The sequence below is a fragment of the Ahaetulla prasina genome, chromosome 13, assembly GCF_028640845.1.
Source record: "Ahaetulla prasina isolate Xishuangbanna chromosome 13, ASM2864084v1, whole genome shotgun sequence".
Classification (NCBI taxonomy): Eukaryota; Metazoa; Chordata; class Lepidosauria; order Squamata; family Colubridae; genus Ahaetulla; species Ahaetulla prasina.
The window spans coordinates 25,763,546-25,779,968 of record NC_080551.1 but is presented as its reverse complement, the minus strand read 5'-3'; the positions used below and the strand labels follow the sequence as shown (position 1 = coordinate 25,779,968).

General features: G+C 48.2%; 1 protein-coding gene across 2 annotated transcripts in view; it reads left to right on the top strand.

The window, feature by feature from the left end:
* RORA (RAR related orphan receptor A) overlaps positions 1 to 16,423 on the top strand; it is a 158,128-nt gene that overhangs the window by 96,313 nt on the left and 45,392 nt on the right. The window contains exon 1 of one of the 2 annotated variants that reach the window (XM_058156434.1): positions 13,432 to 13,644. The exons of the other annotated variant lie outside the window; for it this stretch is intronic. Within the exon in view, the coding sequence (XP_058012417.1) occupies positions 13,467 to 13,644 (178 nt within the window). The 5' untranslated portion in view covers positions 13,432 to 13,466. Of the gene's footprint in view, positions 1 to 13,431; positions 13,645 to 16,423 lie in introns of those variants that run through there. 2 annotated transcript variants of the gene reach the window in all.

The following is a 16,423-nucleotide window of genomic DNA, read 5'->3' as shown; positions in this document are numbered from 1 at the left end:
GGAGGGAGGGGTGGAACACCTGTTCCTCACCAGCTGCTTGGAACCCGTCAAATTCCTCAAGCAGCCATTAACAGAGAAACGTGGCCATTTGTTTTCCACACGGTAGTTGGCCATCAGTCAGGTTGATATTTTCTCTGACTGACAAGGAAGGTTCTCCTTTCGGGCTCGGACAGCAGCCAGGCCTTGCTGATCAATGCGTGGAAGAGAGGTTGGACCCGTGTTCCTCAACCTTGGCAACTTGAAGATGGGTGGACTTCTACTCCTAGAATTCCTTCTGGGAGTTCAAATCCAGAATTCATCCCCATGGTTGGCTGGGGAGTTCTGGGAGTTGAAGTCCACCCAACTTCAAGTTGAGAAATATTGGGTTCAACAACTTACTTCCTGGAGTCAGAATTCTGTACAGAAGACCTAGAATGGAAATAAGTGGATCAGTCCTCTAGACCAGTTTTTTTCAACCTTAACAACTTGAAGATGTGTGGACTTCCACTCCCAGAATTCTGGGAGTGGAAGTCTACCCATCATCAAGTGGGCAAGGTTGGGAAACGTTGGGTTAGGCAGTTGGACAGAGCTAGGACTTTGGACAGGTCAAGCTGTCTTCGTCCAGTGGAGCAGACTCTCTCTTAGCTGGAAGACTTTCTTGGATTTTGCATGGCTTGTTCGGGATCACCGTTCATTTTTTGGGGAGCTTGAAGGAATGAAACTGGTTCTGCCTCTGAGTTGAGAGAGCTGGTGGTGGGAAGCTGCAACGTGCAAGTAGGACTTTGTCCTTAATCTGTAAGGGCATCCTCTCTCTGACAAAGGAGGCCGCCTGTCAGTGGATGAGGAAGCGTTGAGATGCCTTCAAGATGGAGTTCCTTGATTCTGGTGACCACTGTCTCTTTCCTCTTGGCAGCTCTTGGGAAAAGTTATTTCTTTATCTCTTAATGCTTTCCTTATTAAACTAGATCTGTCAGTGGAGGAGATGCCAGAAACTTTCCCCAGAACAAGGAGATAGATTTCCTGTCCCAAATCTTAATAACTTTCAGTCTTGCTGCATTTGAAACCTATTTTGGACTCTTTGCAAAAGACTCTTGAAATTGAAAATGGTAATTTGGGTGTGTGTGTTGATGGATGTATTGGCAGTAGCCATCTTCTTCTTAGGGCCTCATCAGGAGATCTTTAACTCACTGTGGAAGCAGGGTTAATTAATAAATGGATTAATCATTCCAAGCAGCTTATCCAGGAGTGGAAATTATGTATAACCAATGCTAGAAATTTCCATTTGAGCAACTGACCTCAAACTATCATTGGGTTTTATAGGGAGAATTCCAGGAGGGAAGAGTGAACTGAAATGGGGCCCCCAAATGAGTTTTTCTTCTATTTGGGGGCCTTTCTGGCCCTATTAAGAGCTGGCTTTGTCATCGCCTCCCTTTTATGCAAGAGCAGAGTGTTATTTGCCGCTCAGGAATCCCTGCATTCCTATCAGGATGGCTTAAGATAATGTGTATGGTACATACAAACAAACACACATGTATCATTTTCACACATCATATTGTTAACATAGATTGAAACCCCCCTACAAATATATCAGTGGGGCCCCTGGATGGGCCTTGAGGCTTTCAGCCCCAACTCCTGTGCTCTTTGGGAAGTTGTCCTGCGTGAATGTCTGTCTTCCTCTCCCGGCTGCAGAAACTGTAGTTAATGACAGCCGTCTACCAACTGACAAGTTTAATGGTCCATAAAAATCCCAGCCCTTGGGGTGTCACTGGATGTTTATTGTTACACAAAGCCCAGGAGTAGATTTGTCACTTTCAGATTGAGGTGCCCCGAATGGGGCCTGTTCAAGCGGAGGAGAAGAGCAGCTTCCGGAGGCTGCTTCGAAAAGGATAGGAGTGGCTCTCAGGAAGATCTGGATCCATCTCAGAAGAGCTGGGCCTCAAGATCCTTTGGGGGAGCCCCCCCACAATCCTTGCTGTCTTCAGTGCCCCAGAGACAAGGCAGATTCTTGGTCACCCTTTCTTGGACTTTCTTCCCATCTTCTAAATGCCAAAGCCACCAGTTACTGCATCTTCCCTTGAAGGGTGTGTCTGCCAAACTCCGTTGACCTTTGTCTCAGCTTTGGTTCCTTCTCCAGATCCCGGCCAGACTTGTACTCAATTATCCCAGATGCCGATCTAGGAGATGGTTGTTAGTAGACCTCACAACAGCGCAGACCCGACTGGTTAGTACGTCAGAGTGGCTGCTTTCCACCATTGGCAGTTGTCTCCATTCCATTCCTCACCAAGAATGCCCTCCAGGGCAGATCCTCACCTCTCGCAATTAATGGTGACGCTTGCAAACCACCCACATGAGAAAGTCTTGGAGCCTTTTCATCTCTTAACTGGGGTGACCTCATTTTTCTCTAGCCTTTTTGGGAGGGGAGGGGGCGATCCATTAATTTATGTGGAGCAACTGGTGATTTTTTATTACTTTGCAGAATGCCCAGAATGCCTTGGGCAGTGTATGATACAGCTTTGGCTGGCCTGATGCTTCCAAACCAAATAATTTAGTCAAAGCTGATAGGTGGACTAGACATCCTCCGGATTCATATTTGATCTTTTACAGAGGTAAATCAAACCTAAAATTATGGAGAAATTTCCAAACGGAGAACAATTAATCAGATGAAGAGACGTAAAACCGAAGGTCATTTTAATAGACCTTCCCTCAGACGCTAGTCCATAGGAAGGCATGAAAGTGCGTGGGCACCTGGAGAGTTGCTGAACCCGCTTTCCAGTGGTTTAGGATGGGCCTTCCTTTGTGCCTTATGCATTATATAAACTAGCAAAACCAGAATAGAGAATGCAGAGCAATAGCAACAATGGTTTATTCCTGGGCCTTACAATATGCAGGCGTGCAAACACATAAATCTTCAAATTGCTCTTTAGAATCCCAACTGCTTCTTTTTACCTGCCACATTTGCGTTAAGGCGATTGTCACGCAGGGAAAGGGATCTGGACCCAGGTGCTGAATTGTCTTCTGCTTCTCTCCTCACCCCAAATGCAAGGACAGCGACAGCCGATCGGGTTGATCTATTGTTGGTAGATCCCCAAGCTGAACTCTATGCGACGCTATTCAGTGGTCCAAACTCAGACTCAAATGAGATGCCAACCCAGTAAGAGCAGCACTGTGGAAATCCAGAGTGGAATGGGAAGGAGCTGGCCAAGAATTCCAGATTGAGCAAAATAATAATATTTATTTCAGGTGACTCTCACTTGCCACCATCTGCTAACCCTAGGCTAACTGAAGGACCCAAGCCACACCTCCCTGGGGAATAACCTCTTCCATAATTCATAAGCAGGGAGTGATGGGAGTTGTAATCAGAGGCGAGTTTCAGCAGGTTCTGACCAGTTCTGGAGAACCGGTAACAGAAATTTTAAGTAGTTCGGAGAACCGGTAGTAAAAATTCTGACTGGCCCCGCCCCCATCTATTCTCTGCCTCCCGAGTCCCAGCTGATCGGGAGGAAATGGGGGTTTTGCAGTATCCTTCCTCTGGACTGGGGTGGGAATGGGGATTTTACAGTATCCTTCCCCTGCCACGCCCACCAAGCCACGCCCACAGAACCGGTAGTAAAAAAAATTGAAACCCACCACTGGTTGTAATCCCCACCCTGGGGAGTATCAGATGGAGGGGAAGTTGCTCTCCTATGAAACCTACCCCCATTTTATTTATTTATTTTTATTTATTAAATTTATATGCCACCCTTTTTCCTATAATGCGACTTTGGATGGCTTTTTCCTCACAGATCCTCTTTAAAGTTGCTCAGGTTTTTGCTGAGATGCTTTCAAACTCTCCCTCTAAATTTTCATTTCTGCAAACTTGGGAATTGCCTGGAAGAGCTTGTAGTCTCTATAGTCTGGGCCAGGATTCAGGGACATTTGCCTCCAGCTACTAGGAGGAAAAAAAAAAAGGGGGGGGGGAAGAATCCTTTCAGGAACTGGCATTAAGAGGGAGACATAAACCTTCCATCAGTTACCGCACCAAGAAGCCCCAGACAGACAGTCCTGCAAGTGAAATAAGACACTGTGGAAAATCAGCTCCAGAAGGAAACCCAGGATGTCAGGATTGGATTCCGGGGCTGGGCACACCCTCATCTCGCGATACCCTCCCCAAAATAGATGCGTTAGCTTATGTAAACTTGGCAATGTGCGTTTGGTAAACATGCACCAACTTACTCATGCTGGCTGCATGAAACGTAGCCACACATAAGGCTGGAATTTTGAGTTTGGTTTTGTCTCCCCCCTTTTGTTTAAAGAGGAAACTTAAACAGCCACGGCATATTTCTCTGTCTCACCGTCTGAGACCGCAGAAGGAGAACCTGGTGCAGGTGGGAGGCTCTTGGGACTCAGCCGGGCACCTGGAACAAGGGCTGGAGTGTGTTTTCTTCACTCGTGGAAAACTTCTGGCATCAGCTCCCAGGGCTAAACTTGGAGATGGATGCCACACGTCTTCATGAATTTGGTCTAGAAGACCCCGACACCAAGGCAAACATCTTCTCGAAGGGGAGCTTCCTAAGACGCCAAAAGACAACTCTACAAGCGTCGCAACCCAGCAATTAAAAACTGTCAAGTAACTTTAAAAAAAGAAACAATTCATCTTAGTTATTCCACCATGGATGGACGCCAGAATCAATTCTGATTTTATCTCTTGGCGAAAAGCAGCCAACTGTTCTTGGGTTGCATTTAGAGCCCACCTGAAAAATAAGGAGAAGGAAACACCTGCCCTTTGATGGACATCAGCTGGGATTTGGGTGCACCCTGGAGAAAATCCTCATCATCTTCTCCTCCCCCTCCCCTCCCCTTCTTCTCTGGTATAACTGCCCACCATCCTCTGCCTGGCAGGAAAGCTGCTGGAGCTGCCTTTTCAATTAAGGATAAAATTGACTGAAGTTGAATTTGCCTGGAATTGGCGAAGAAATAGTGATTCTTTCATTTTTAAAAATGCATATATAATTCTTTACATTTGTTGTTTAGCAGCAAAGGCGTCTCTTTGGTTGTCAAAGGAAACCACACATCAAGAAGGCTTGGTCTCTCTCTCCCTCCCTCTGTGTGTGTGTGTGTGTGTGTGTGTGTGTGTGTGTGTGTGTGTGTGTGTGTGTAAAACACAAGATGTTGTTTCTGCCTTTGGTTCCTCTTCCCCAAAGGCTGCCACAGTGTCCTGCCCTTCTCTGGGGCTTCTGCTGGGGAGGATGGGTCAGAAACATTGCCTTGCCTCCTAACCTTGTGCTGGCAAGGACCAGCCCTTCTCTTTCTGCATTCTGCTGGGCATTTGGGGGCCTCCAGCTGGCAGGGATCGCCTGGCATCTCAGCCTCCGCAAAGTCAGAGGCCTGAAGGGTTTCTGATCTGCTGAGCAGCCTTGGAAGGCGTTGCTCCGAAGAACGGCGGGTGCACGAGGGCACCCGACAGGTTAGGCGTCAACCAGTTATTTTTTGCACAGTTTCTGGTCTCTGCAGAAGAGAGTCCACGTGACGCAGACGGTGCAGAGGATTTCCTGGGGCTTCTGCTTCTCCCCTCGTTGCCGTTTTCCTGCCTCTTTTCTCTGCCCAGGCCGGCCATTTATAGGAGATGCTTTGGCTCATCTAGAAGGACCCTTGGCAGGCCAAGCCAGGTCCACCTAAGGCAGGGGTCACCAACCTTGGCAACTTTTAAGACATGTGGATTTCAACTCCCACAATTTTTTCATCCTTTGGGAGATGGCTGGCTGGGGAATTCTGTAGTTGAAGTCCACAAGCCTTAAAGTTGCCAAGGTTGGAGACCTCTGCTCTAAAGGCGGCTGACTTTAGCAAGAGAAGCATTTGAGCCAAATGGAACATTTGAAGTCCTCTTCAATGGCTTCTTCTCCCTTCTTTGGCAAAGTGGCTGCTGAAATGAGATGGGATTTTGCTTCATTTGAGCTAACATGGAATCATTTTTATGATATATAGATATATAGAAAGACTCTAATCCTGGCACTGGTTGCTCTTCAAAATGCCACAGGGCTCAAGATGATTGTATTCCGTATGAGCTTGTCCTTGGGCCCAGTTGGTGTTGGCTCAGCGGCTAAGACACTGAGCTTGTTGATCAGGAAGATCAGCAGTATGGTGGTTCGAATCCCTAGTACAGGTCTCCAGAGTGAGTTTAGATGATCTCCAAGGTCCGTTCCAACTCTGTTACAGTTACAGTTGCTTTGAACTAAGAATTAAATCCCTGTTCCAATCAAGAGAGATTTGCCGAAGACTCATAAGGGCTATTTTTCTTTTGGAGGGCTGAGGAACTGCTCAGTTGGCTGAAGGGACCTGAACTGGGGCTCCTAGGAGCAACCATCCCATGATCTTCTGAGGCCTTTGTTTGTCTACGACATGCAAATATGTCACTCCGTTTCGATGTCATGTTTAGCCTTTGGCTGCCCCGAGCATCTGTCCTGATGTGCAACAGGCATATTTATGGCTCTGATGCATGTCAGTCTTAATTGCAGAGCCCCACCCACTTAATTTGAAGACAGCAACACATACGCAGTCACACACCCTTCCAGGCAGCTTCACCGACTCTCTTCTTCACTTACATAACAGGTTCCCAGGCTCGGCTCAGCAGCGCGAAGGTCAAGATGCATCTTTTATTCTCAGTTTTATTGATTGGTCGCTTCTACCCCCAACCCCCCCAAGAAACCAAACTGGGGTCCAGACAGATGTGAAACTCCCCACATTAATTTGCATGAAGTGCACGCTTTGAAATAATGATTGGGATTTCAAAGAAGAATGTGTAGAAAAGTGGTAGAAATAGGATAAAAGACAGGCAGGGTGCGGGGAGCAGATCAGCTCCCAGCTGCCAATGAAATCAATTCCGAACTTCAGAACAATCTAGCCTTTTCCAAATGTTTATGGTTAAAAGGAACATTTAAAAATCTACTTAAAGGTCAAGAGAACTGTACCTCAGAGCCTTCGCTGCTTTGTTGCCTGTGGTGGTCATTGGCCACACACAGCCTGGCTGGGCTCCCTCAGAGTTGGAGGGCTAAGTAAATGGAAGGAGTCTGTACAGAAAGGCTGCTCTGAGTTCTCTCTCTCTCTCTCTCTCTCTCCAACTCTCTCTCTCTCATCCATCCATCATCTATCTATCCATCCATTATCTCTCTATCTCTCTATCAATCCATTATCTCCTCTGTCTGTCTGACTGTGTCTGTCCATCCATCTGTCCGTCTGTTCGTCTCTCTCTCTCTCTCTCTCTCTCTCTCTCTCTCATCCATCCATCCATTATCTATCTATCCATCCATTATCTATCTATCTCTCTATCAATCCATTATCTCCTCTGTCTGTCTGACTGTGTCTGTCCATCCATCTGTCCGTCTGTTCGTCTATCATCTCTCTCTCTCTCTCTCTCTCTCTCTCTCCCTACCTATCTATCTATTTATCTATCTATCTATCTATCTATCTATCTATCTATCTATCTATCTATCTATCTATCTATCTATCTATCATCTATCCATTTATCTGATCTATCTTCTGGTCTAATCTTCATGATTGTTGGTCCATTGACCGATTCCATGACCAAGCAGCTTACTGGGCCTTCAGTTTTGTGAACGGAGATTTTCCTTCTCACAATTCCTCTGAAAGCCAGAAGCCACCAAGACCACAGATTGCCCAAGTGTTACGTGTTCCTTGCTAAATGGTGTCACTCCACTCCGGGTACAGAATGTTCTAGTTCTTTGGCTGGATCCCTGTGGAAAACCTCTTTGCTGTATCCTGCTTTTAAACCTGACCCTCATATTTTACGGCAGGAAACATGTCATAATCTTTCACTCAAGTTTGACAACTGACAAGCCTATGAGTAGCCTCAACAGTGATTTGAAACTGAGCTGAAACCATTGAGAATGAGTCTTGGCGTGATTGTTGAAAACCTTTGGCTAGTAGTAGAAAGTGGAAACGAACAGGTTTCCAGCCACAACACAATACAAAGGTTTAGTTAAGAATATCTGGATGTCCACAAGCCTTGAAGCACATTTCCCTAAACTGAGATCCTTCTAGATAACCCCAATCCTAACCCCAATAAATCTCATGATTCCACCCATCGTGGTTCTAATTAGGAAACTAAAGCAGTAGAGAACTTAAAGGTGCCTGAAGCTGAGAAGATGAAGTTGAAGTCTACTCATCTTCAAGCAGCCAAGGTTGAGAAATATGGTCAAGGGTCCATCTTGTTTCACCCATTCCCCCCCCCAATTTTCTTGAACCCAGAAAGAGCCAAAGGTCCCTTCTCCAGGAGCAAAGCATCTGCAGCTGATCAAAGCATGTCAACTTTGATGAATGCCATTCAGTAAACGGGGGCTCTGAATGTAAGCAGTAAATCCATTATTGACATGTAGTCTGGTTGACAGAAATGTCGATAGCAATCAAAAGAGTATTTCATAACACAGGGATACATAAGAAATAGATTATTTTGCCTGACTGGATTGAAAGGCCTCCATATCACCTTGCTAACCAAACCACCTTTTGCATTGTTGTTTTTTGCGAGCTGCAGAACTTCACATCAATGGAAATAAATCAATACCTTTGAACGGGGCTGCTGGGGTGATTCAGAAGAACAGCCCGAGATGCATTAAGATCAGCTCTTTGTCTGGCCAGCTCCGTCTGTTCACTTGCAGAAATGAATCAAGGCAAATTATACTCAGCATGATGCGCGAATCCCATCTTTGCTTCTATCCAAAGTTATGTGTTAATTGAGAGATGCCCATGTTTATTCTCCTCCTTTTATTAATTTTTAGTTAATAGCAGAGTGAGTGGTTTTTATCGCTTTTCTTTGAATTATCCCTGCATGGTGCATGCCTCCTCACTCTCCGTTTGTCTGTCTGATGTTCTTGCACAATTGGCCCTAATCTGCTGTCTTCCCTTCAGCACTCGTCCTTCCTCTTAAGTGATGCTGTTGGCCAGTTACTTTCTTGGTTGTGTTTGGAGGTGACTGTCGTTTTCTGGGGTAACCAGGACAGAAAAACATTGGCTCAACCCCCCCCCCATTGTTAGAAGGCTGGGGGATGAGGACAAACCTTCAACTGCTGTTCACCAACAGGGAAGAGTTGAGCCACCCCATCCGAGGGGGCTTCTTGGATGCCCAATCAAACAGCAGCCCACTCCTCATTTTGCTGGAAGATTAGGCTTCCTGCTTGTACCAGACTTCCTATGTTGTGGTGTTAAGAGTTTGGAAGGAACGCTTCCAAGCAGCTGTTATATTGTCTCCTTGAAATGATGGTGGCATTGCTATTTTTTAAATAGATGTCTGTGGCGTTACTTCTGCGTTGAACAATTCTTGTCACAATCCGTCTACTCCACCAGAAATCATCCCTAATTACCAGTTTCTCTTTGTTTGGGTTGGAAACAAATATAAGATCAGTAATCATTTAAAGCTGTGGGTCTTAAGGTTAAATATCTGACAATCAGACTCAGCTTAATGGAGCACGAGAGTCTTCAAACTCATGGCCTGGTATGACTTGAACTGTCATCAGGAGAGACTAACCGTGGTCTGTCCCGCCTTACAACACATTAGGCCATCTTTCCTTTCTTTGTGAGATGGAAGCTAGTTGACCTGTGTATCAAAATCTCAAAACGCCGTAGCACCAAAGTATTATATATGTAAAAGTAATGGTAGTCTCGTCCTACAGAGATCAGGAAGACCTTAATGTAAACCCACCTTGAGCTATGCAAATGTTACTCTATTCCTGGTGAGAATAAAAAGAGAACAAGAGAACATTGGACGAATAGGCGCAAGGCACATTTTATCCAGGCATGGTGTGGAGTAAAATAAGCCAAAATAACTCCTTAACAATGCAGAAAGTTTCTCTGGATTTGGGTGGTTGTTTGCAGAGTGTCCTTTCCTTGCTTCTGGCTCTGCCTTGAGATGTGGTTTTAATTATGGGCTGAGCTTTGAGTGCCAGGCACTTACCTAAAGAGCCACGATGGTCGGTTTGATTTTCTTTTCCTTTCTCTTTTTCTTTTCCATCCCCTGGCCAAGGTTAGGCAGAAGACATTGTGCCTGTCTTTTCCTGACAGATATTAATGACTTTTGATTCAGAGTCCTCTCCGAAGAATTAACCCAGGGCGAAGGCCACCTTCTGTGGAGGGTGGGTGCCCCCCAGTCAGGTCCACCCCACCCTTGTAAGGAAGGATGGAGCAGATCTGGTGAGGAGCAGAGGAGGAAAAGCCGAGGCAACAGAAGGAAGCATCTCTGCAGCTTTTCCTGGTCATCTGTGGGGGAATCTGGAGATAACCTGGAGGAAGAGCCACCATCAGTCCTGGAAAAGCAGAAAGTATGAGAAAGAAGCTCCCTTCCCCCATAAAAAGGGGCCACGGGGAATTGGGTCATTATATCCTGCAACAATCAAGCAGCATTCCTGGAATCTGCGTCACGACCTGGCCTACCTCACAGGATTGATGTCCTGTGGTCACTTGATCGTGATTTGGGAGCTTCAACCAGGATGAATTTACGGCGGTTGCCATAGGGCCATACAATTGCCCCACAAAAGGTCAATGAGGGGGCAGAGTCACTCAACAACTTAATGACTGTAGCAAAAGGTTGTAAAATCAGTCTTGCTCACCTAATGACCCACTTAACAATCACATCGCTTAGTGACAGAAATTCCGGTCCCAATTGTTGTGGTAAGACAAGGACCATCTGTCTGCAGGATCTTGTATGCAGCATCACAGAGTGCAGAGTCAACGCAATCCAAAATGCAACGGATGCCTTTCTCTTTTATTAGATGATCTTCTACGAGCTGACACCCCCCACACACCTGTACACCTGTGCACACTTGATAACCCACACGAACAAGGAAGAGAAGTGGGGAGGAATTGGCCACCTAGACGAAAAGGTGTTAAAAGTTTCTCACAATTAGTTTCACACTTTGTCTTGGCCTTTCCTTCCTGTCTCGATGCTTCAGTTCCTTTTTCAAGAAGGTAAAAATAATGGATGAACAAAGGAAGATACGATCCATGCAAAGAAAAAAGAGAGCCGTTTTAGAGCAGGAAGCCCCCTCCTCTGACTAGGGTTCTCTGCTTAATGGCTTTTGAATGCTCGGGTCCCTTTTAACCTACCTACACATTTGCAAGGTGCCTTAAGACCAAATCAGGCTAGAAATGTGGAACATAAATGGTTCTGGCCATAGAAGGTCCAGAGAATGAATTTCTACCTTAAGGAACATTTGGGGCCTTTTTTGTGAATATTCCACACCAAGAAGGCAAAACTTCTAGCATTTTTGCACCCGAAGATTTACAAAGAAACTTGGCCATTTAATTAGAGGGAGAAGTGGCATCGTGGTTATTGTGACATCTTTGTGGCTTGTTCTGATCCCCGTGGCTTGGCTCCAGGCTATAACCGAAGATCTTGGAAGCACTTTTGACATGCTCTTGGACGTCTCTCCTCTTGCTCGCTCTCTTTCCCAAGGGCCAGATTGACCCACTGCCTTGGACCACCTAGCTTGGTGCAACTGCCGATCTAGGACACCTGGGCAGAATAGCCCATGGAGTTTGAGGTCCAGAGGGAGCCTTCTTGTAGATCTGTAGCCCCTCCCTTCGTGTTATGCCCCCCCCTTCAATAAGCCAGCTCTCTTCCAGGCATATTTTAACACACTGTTTGTATACATTTCTGGCTTCTAGCAATACGGTTGAAAGCTTTGATCTCCTGCTTTTTTCCATCTAGAAAGAAGGGAGCGAAGAAACGCTGTTTTGCTGAGACAGACAAATTGCCAGGCAATTCAATTTGGTGGGTTTCCTGCCTACCCACTCCCCCACTCCTTCCTGCTGCCGCTTTTCATTTCTGCTCCATTCGGTAAACCCCGGCCCAGCCGAAAATGCCATTTCTGTCGAGCTACAAGATCCGCAGTTCATTCAGTCCCAAAGTTGTAATTAGTGCTTTTGTCTGTCAAAATGTACAAATGTACTAAAACACAACAACCAAGAATTGTGAACAGGCCGAGCTGAGCAGGCTGGGCTCAACAGAAGGCCGGGAGTCTCTGCCTTCTCTCCTCTGGTTCCAAAAGCTGGAGGGCTGCTCCAGATCAGCGGCAGGGTGGGGTTTCCCCGGGGGTCTTTCGGTCTGCGCTGACAGACGTGGCTCAATCAATACACCTGGAGGTTTATTTATTTTATTTTATTTATTATTCATATTTTTATACCGCCCTTCTCCGAAGACTCAGGGTGGTGTACAACAAAAATAAAAGGTTCCCTCCCCAAGACATAATGAGGAACATGGAAAATACAAGGCTTGTTTTCATCTTTCTGTCTTTCTTCAGTTGCTATGTGATGTGGACATTAAGCGAGTTACGTCCAATTCAGAGGTGGGTTTCAGCAGGTTCTGACCAGTTCTGGAGAACCGGTAATGGAAATTTTGAGTAGTTTGGAGAACCGGTAGTAAAAATTCTGACTGGCCCCGCCCCCATCTATTCTCTACCTCCCAAGTCCCAGCTGATTGGGAGGAAATGGGGATTTTGCAGTATCCTTCCCCTGCCATGCCTACCAAACCACGCCCACCAAGCCACATCCACAGAACCAATAGTAGAAAAATTTGAAACCCATCACTGGTCCAATTTTATGACCTTTTTTTCTGCCAAGGTTGTTAAACAAACCTGGTTCCCCCAAATGACTTGACTTATGGGAAGCCAGCTGGGGAGGTTGCAGATGGCAGTCAGGGGGCCCCAGGGGGCTGCAGCTGCCCTTAATGCAAGTTCCCCCAAAGTGGATGATGGGATGGTGGGGATGCCACCATGAGGGTCCTGTGAAGCCTGGCCATAAGCCGTTTTGTCCAGAGCCATCAGGACTCGGATCTTTGCCCTTTTTTCCCAGTTGCCCCTTGATGCCTCCCCCTGCCTGGATGGAGGATTTGGGACAAGATTCACCCAGCTGGCAAAGGTGAAGCAGGAGAAGCTGAGTTTGGAGGTGTGGGGGGGGGGGGAAACAGAAATGTCTCCAGCCAGGGCAAATTGTACTGGGGGGGGGCTACTTTTAAGGCTGGCAATCTCCATTCAGGTGACTCTGGCAAGACCGGAGGTGGGGTCCACCTGGCCGTTGCCACCTGTGTGTGTGTCTGCATTCTGCCCCCCCAATCCATTGCCCAATTGGGGAGGAAAAGGCAGCTCCTTTTCTCGAGGAAACCCCCGGCCGGTCCGGTCCACACCCCCTTGGGACCCGAATCGGCCAAAGAGGGAGAGGAAGGAAGCGGGGGTCCCTCCCGCTTTGCCCTGCTGCGGGCCCGGCCAGACTCCGGGACCGCAGCAGCGGGGCCCCAAGGGGGAGGCGTTTGCGGAGGGGGCGCAGCAGCCCCCCCCCTTAACGCCCTGGCATAGCCGCGCAGCTGCCCCCGCGCCCCTCCGCCTCGGCTGCCGAGGGAGGGGAGGGGAGGGGAGGAGAGGGGGGAGGCGGGGCGGAGCGGAGCGGCGGCGGCGGCGGGGCGAGGCGAGGCGAGCGAGGGGCGGCCCGGCGGGGCTCCGGGCGGTCACATGGCGCCTCAGCTGGGCCGCGGCGCGCAGGAGGCGGAGGCTGCTGTTGCCTCCGCCGCCGCCGCTGCCGCTGCCAGGGCCGGTCGCGCTGCCTGGCGGGCGCCTGCCGCGGGGGGGCCGGGGCCGGGGCCGCCGCAGCCCCGCCGAATGATGTGCTTGGTCAGCGCCGCCATGAAAGGTGAGCGCGGCCGGCCGGCCGGAGGGAGGGAGGGAGGGAGGTTGGGGCGGCCGGGGGGCTCGGCGGGGGAAACCGCCCGCTTGGCCGCAGCGCCGGCCCGGCTCCCCGGGCGGCGGAGTCCCGGATGCCGCTTGGGCGGGGCGTTGCGGGCGCGGGTCCCGGGCCCGGCCTTGGGGGGTCTCCCGGGGGAGGCGGCGGCGGGGAGCCGCGGTCGGGGCCCGGCGGCCGCCTTGCAAGGCAGCCGGGGACCCGCCAGACTTTCCCCCTCTCCCTCCGCGGGGAGAGCCCGAGCGGGGCTGCGTGGGGAGAGCCCCGCGTGGTCGGGCTCGGAAGGGCGCCCGGGCTTCTCCCCTGCGCGAACTCCCCATCCGGAGCGGAGCCAGTCCGGGACCCTTTTGCCTGGCGGGGAAATCGGAGTCGTGTGGGATGGAGAATTGGGGCGCGGGGCTTTGGGGAGGGGGCTTCCTGCGCCTTCAACCCCCCGATTCTCCCCATTTGCACCGTTGGGGGAAAAAGGAACGTGGGCAAAGTCTGAGCTGACGCTTTGCTGCTTAATTCTTCAACACCCCCCCCCCAATAGCCCTGCCAAGTTAGCACTGCGCTCGGTCTTTCCCTTTCTGCTTCAGTTGGCGGAGGTTTAGCAATGGCACCCTGGGCGTGTAGCGTTGGGTGGTGGTGTTGTTGTTGACGGTGCTGCCAAACATTATCCTAAGATTCCAGCCGGAGAGTGAACTTGCGTGTTTGTTTCGTGAGATCCGGGAGAAGCTTCATTGGCACCCAGGTTTGGCTGCCTTCGAGTTTGCTCGCCGAAGTCCTCCGCAGTTCAACTTTACGCAACCCCTAAATTCCACTGGCTTGAGAAGAGTCTTTTAATTTGGCTAATATATTTGTGAAATGGCATTAAAGGGATTTGGCACTAACTTCCCTTCCTTAAATCATGGCTAGATGCAGATCTTCTGTAGGGAAACCGGGAGGTAAACAGAGCTGGCTTCCTTCGGGAAGGGGGGTCCTGAACATTTGCTTTAGGACACCAGCTTTGGCACCCCGAGGCTGGTCACCGATAGCGGTGAGCTTGGAGCATGAGATGCGGAAACTCATCCTGCTCTCCTGCCCGAAGTGAGACAGACAACCGGGAGGAAGGCTGAGCTCTGGAGATGCCCAGTTGAGAGGCACAGATAGCTCCTCCAAAGAGCCCACCTAGCAGTGCAGGTCATCTGCCATGGGCAGCAGCTTCCCAGCAGCCAGTTAAGTTGGTTAGATGGTTTAACATCCTGGAGAGCATCAAATCCAAGAGAGGAGCCTGGGTTTCAATGGGAGCTGGCTGGTGAGGGTTGGGTGATTGTCAAGTCCCACAAAATGATTTTGTGTGATATGGTCTCTGACACGTTGCTTTAGGCTGGGTTTGTCATATCACATTTAGGTCTTAATCTTCCCATCTCTAGTCTTGCGGGCGGAGGAAACGGATCTCCTGTAATGACTGTGAATGTTGGTGTTACGTTGTTGTCTCCGTCTTGACTCATGGCCCTTTTTGTTTCTTTTTTGATTTGGCATTCAAAAGCTGCGGGAGAAATCAATGTTAATAGCACTGATTAATTTCTCTTGAATGTTACGGACTGCAGCGTTGGTCTAGTGCTAACAAAGTCTAGTGGTCTCTCTCTCTCTCTCTTTGAATAATGCCCATACCTCTCTCTTGTCTTGCGCTGACCTCTGGCTGCTGGGAAATGATAGATTTGTTGGTGTGTGCAGAGAAAACGAGACGGGAAGGAAGCATCAGGGAAAATCTCTTTTTAAGCTCAAATGTACAGGGGAAATGGAGAAATGGGTCTTGATCGTAAGATTATTTTTTCGCACATTGGTGCTGGGCTTCCTAGGAGAATCCATGATTTAGATTAGGATTCTGAAAATAATGTAGAACTAAAACGGAACACGTGCCCTCCCGTATTCTTCTTCTTCTCTTCCTCCCCTCCCAAAATTTAGGGGCAGCAAACTGCAGGGACTGTGCTGTATCCCTTTGAAAATGAGCTCCATATCCAAAAGGATAAAAAATTCAGTTAGAGAAGGGATTGAAAAAGAAAATAGTTCAATTAGGCTGTTTGTGATCATTGACAGAGTATTGGGTGTTATCTTTGTCATTCTATTAGTTTTACTTTCTTTCTTTGTTATTTGTCTTATATCACTGTGGATATCTGGAAGGTTGTGGTACAGTTTAACAACTCCAAATCTTGACATGAATGAAGCTGTCTTCATTTTTATGGTTCAAAAGCCATAGGAGTAATCTGCGAGTTGATTGTCATGAGTAAACCCTGCAGTAATGCCGTGGAATAGCAAAATGGCATTTTAGCTGGTGTAAAACCTTTCAGAGTCACGCTCTGTGAAGCCAAGATCTCAGTCAGTAAAAAAATAAACAATAATCTGATACCAGAGAGTTACCAAAGCAAGGAACAGACAGAAACTGTATCTTCCTTCCCAAAGAAAGTCACTCCTAGTTCTCGACACAGAGCCTGGAGAAGAGATATTTGAACATGATTATTCTAAACGGCCACTACATTGGACACCCAGCAGTGACTGGCATTCCTTCATAATGGTTTTGTAGTTTTGCTACACTAAATCTACACTTTGCCTAAGTCTTTGTTTCTGGGAAATAAGCTCTTAAAGCCCTTTGCCTTCTAAACCGAGGCAGGCTGTAATAAAAATATTGTGGTAAAACAGCTCCTGTATTGTTAAAAAGGAAAGATGAAAGTAATTAGGCAACTCAATACAGTCAATTTCTGTTAGTAAT